The 3,518-nt window shown below is 43.8% G+C and overlaps 1 protein-coding gene across 1 annotated transcript in view; it reads left to right on the top strand.

Moving 5' to 3' along the window:
- The window catches only part of LOC113208778 (gastrula zinc finger protein XlCGF26.1-like), a 15,501-nt gene extending 12,345 nt beyond the window's left edge, over positions 1-3,156 (top strand). Inside the window, exon 2 of the mRNA XM_026425948.2 lies at positions 1,422-3,156. Within this exon, the coding sequence (XP_026281733.1) occupies positions 1,422-2,984 (1,563 nt within the window). The 3' untranslated portion in view covers positions 2,985-3,156. The remainder of the gene's footprint in view (positions 1-1,421) is intronic.
- Positions 3,157-3,518: the final 362 nt, after the last annotated feature.

Here is a 3,518-nt window from a genome sequence, read left to right as displayed (position 1 = left end):
CGTTCCTACGCCCCTGCTCATAATCCACCTTGCAATCCTAAATCGATGGTGTTTGTAGTTTTTATGCAATGATACGATTCTTGCAAACCCTTACATTTCACAGGTCTGCCTCTTTAAGTCCCGAATTCGTCCGTTAATTTATTTCCTAAAAAAATCGACATTTGAGTTATTTTCAAAATTTTGAAATTCAAACTGAATTGGTAAAAAACTGCTCGAAGGAAAAATTCGAAAGTGTCATATATTTGCCTTGGCACAGACGGGGTCGACGATTCAAATTTTTGAGGAACATAGGAGTACCATCCGAAATACATCCGGAGTACATCGGGAATACAGGGTTGTGTCCGAATTCTCGAACATTTCGCCCCAGACGGAACAGATGGATTGCTCTGCGGCCGTCGCGAGCCGTGCCCGCTAACCCCGCCGGGACCTGACCTGAGCTGTCCTTCTCGCGATGTCCTCGCGAGTTTCGCCCGCTGCGGGGTAGCTGGCGAGTCACCTTCGCAGATCACCCCCGTTGAGGGGATATTCTCGCGACTCGCGGCCTGTCCTGTCATCTCGCGGGGCACTTGCGGTCGCGGCCCTCGTGGCGTCGCGAGTGTTGGTAGCAGGCAAGAGTGACTGGCGCGGTTCACAACGGTCGCATAGAGCAATCCGTCTGTTCCGTCTGGGGCGAAATGTTCAAGAATTCGGACACATCTCAGTGCACACTGATAACACCGGAGGCACACTCGGAGTTCACTCAGGGTACGTGGAATACACTCGGAGTATGTGAAATACATCCGGATTTCACCTGGAGTACACTCGGGGTTCGTGAAGTAAACTCGGAGTACGTGGAGTGTAAGAGCACATCAGTTGTTGACCCCTCGAGTACTGATGTCACATACACACAGGAAAGTGTGTACTGCGGCAACACTGTTAGAAAAACACACGGTATTGGCCACGGTCTGCGCCGGTCTGCGTTGTGAATTGATTGCCTGGTCCGGCACCGTAGTTTTTGGTTACGGTCCGTGTCATACTGAACAGACTGTAACTTGAAAAAATGTTGGGGAAGTCAAATACAGCTCTTAGCCCAAACAAGAAAGTAAAGTTCATACTTGTTCCGGCCTGACCGAACGCTGATAATACGGTACGGACCGTAGGCAAACCGTGACTGCCTACGGTAATTTTTTTACAGTGAAGTACCACCCAAATCACACCCTTTTTATTTTGCGTGTTCTAAAGTAACTGTTGTTCAAAATTTCGAACTTTGAACCGAATTTGTTCAAAAAAGGCTCGATGAAAAACTTCAAGTTTTAGGTAGCTTGTTCTGCTCGGGGAGATCTACAAGTTCCACCAAGTCTCGTCCGGCTGCCATTTTATCGCCAATCTTTTGCGTATATTTCCGGCTTGGTCATGCACTTATCTGTTTACTTTTCTTTCAGGTGAAATTCAGCGAGTGCTCAAAAGATAACGTCAACGCAATGGTGAGAGAGGAGGGACGGGCTGTGGAGTCAAACGAAAGTGATGAGTTCAAGAAACCATTTGTCTCTTACACAACAGAAAATGATGTAAAAAGTATAGTTTGTGGAGAGACCCACCAATCAAGTCGAATCATACGAGATCCCTTGCCACAAGAACCAACGTTTAAATGTGCGGTTTCTGAAAACTGGTTCCAATCGAAAACTGCCTTAAAAGCACACACTAGTCAGAGTATGGAGGAATATAAGAGTACTGATTGTTATGAAGGCTACAAGAGGAATGACAGCCCACGAGACCATTCCCTACAGACCTGTGTAAAAGAAAAGACATTTCAGTGCGATATTTGTGAAAAGTTTTTCGGTACCAAACGGTACCTAAAAAGGCATTTGAATAGGCACTCAAAGGAGAGACTATTTAAATGCACTGACTGTGAGAAAATGTTTAAATCGGGTAGTGCCTTAAAGGCACACAACGTTACTCATCAAACAATTGAGAGATTCTTTGAATGTACAATTTGCGAGAAAGTCTGCAGAACGAGTAGTGCCTTAAAGGCACACAGCGTTATTCATCAAACAATTGAGAGAATCTTTGAATGTACAATTTGCGAGAAAGTCTTCACAACGAGTAAAGCACTCAAGTCCCACTTATCAAAAGAACATTTAAAACTTTTTAAATGTTCGTTTTGTGGCGAGTGCTTTGACAGTAATCCTCAACTACTTACTCATATAAACTCTCACACTCAAAACGATTTAACATGTGCAGTTTGCATGAAAACATTCAAAAACATACCAAAACTTAAGAACCATCTCTTAACACACACAGGTGAGAGACCGTTCAAATGTTCTGAATGTGATAAGAGTTTCACATCGCGAAGCGTACTACAGGCACATGTAGTTTACTGCCATTCAAATGAGAGGCCATTTAAGTGTAGTCAATGCGCACAAGAATTTAAAGTTGTCTCGGGTTTAACTAGACACTCACGTGTACATACAGACGTAAAGCCTTTTCAGTGTACAGTTTGTGAAAAGAGATTTCGACGCTCGTGTCACCTTAAAAGGCACTTTCGTCGTCACACCGGAGAGGAGACATTATTTCAATGCACTATTTGCGGAAGCTCATTTCCCGATGGCAATAGACTTCAGTCCCATCTAAGCATCCACACTGGATTCAATCCGTTTCAGTGTACTGTTTGTGGAAAAACGTTAAGCTCAAAGGAAGCGCTCCAATCACACATGTTAATCCATACAAAGGAAAGACCTCATCAATGCACAGTCTGTGAGAAAAGCTTTAGGACGACCAAAGGCTTGAAGACCCACGTGCGCATTCACACAGGGGAGAAACCATTTCAATGCACATATTGCAAAGACAAGTTTTTGCTGGAAGCGCAACTGCAGAGACATACTCTCATCCACACCGGGGAGAAACCAATACAGTGTGCCGTGTGCAATAGACGCTTCAGACACAAAAGCAGCCTAAAAGTGCATGCCTGCAAACCCCAAAATCAATCAGCAGCCAGCTCGCAATGAAGGCCTTGCGTGGCGGAGAGTAGTGGGGCGCAGTGGTGGGGAGAACTAAAACAAAGCAAAAAGCGGTCGAAAGCGAAACTCCAGAAAAAAAGAGATTATTGCTTTGTTTTGGTTCCTCCTGAGGACCGCGCACCCGTTACTGAGATTTTGCAAGTACAGAATGAACTCGCTTATACAGCAGTAATACTCACAAAATTGCGAGTAATACTCACAAATTTAGTAAGTAATACTAATTATTTTGTTAGGAACTACTTAGAAAGAGCATCCTCAGTAGTTCCTAACAAAATAATAAGTATTACTTACTAAATTTGTGAGTATTACTCTCAATTTTGTGAGTATTACTGCTGTATAAGCGAGTTCATTGTGTATTTGCAAGATGTCAGTAACGGGCTCAGAGTGCGAGTTTACCCCCGCCAAACGGCGAATCCCCAAGAGGGGCCAAGTCCGTGTGTTTCTGTCCACGTTTAACGTGTATTTTTTTTTTTATGTGCATTCATATGTATTTGTGTATTTTTATGTATTCTGGAGTAATTT

The sequence above is a fragment of the Frankliniella occidentalis genome, unplaced genomic scaffold (assembly GCF_000697945.3).
Source record: "Frankliniella occidentalis isolate FOCC.00 unplaced genomic scaffold, Focc_3.1 Scaffold16, whole genome shotgun sequence".
Classification (NCBI taxonomy): Eukaryota; Metazoa; Arthropoda; class Insecta; order Thysanoptera; family Thripidae; genus Frankliniella; species Frankliniella occidentalis.
Note: the sequence above shows the minus strand (reverse complement) of the source record. Positions and strands in the feature narration are given on the sequence as shown.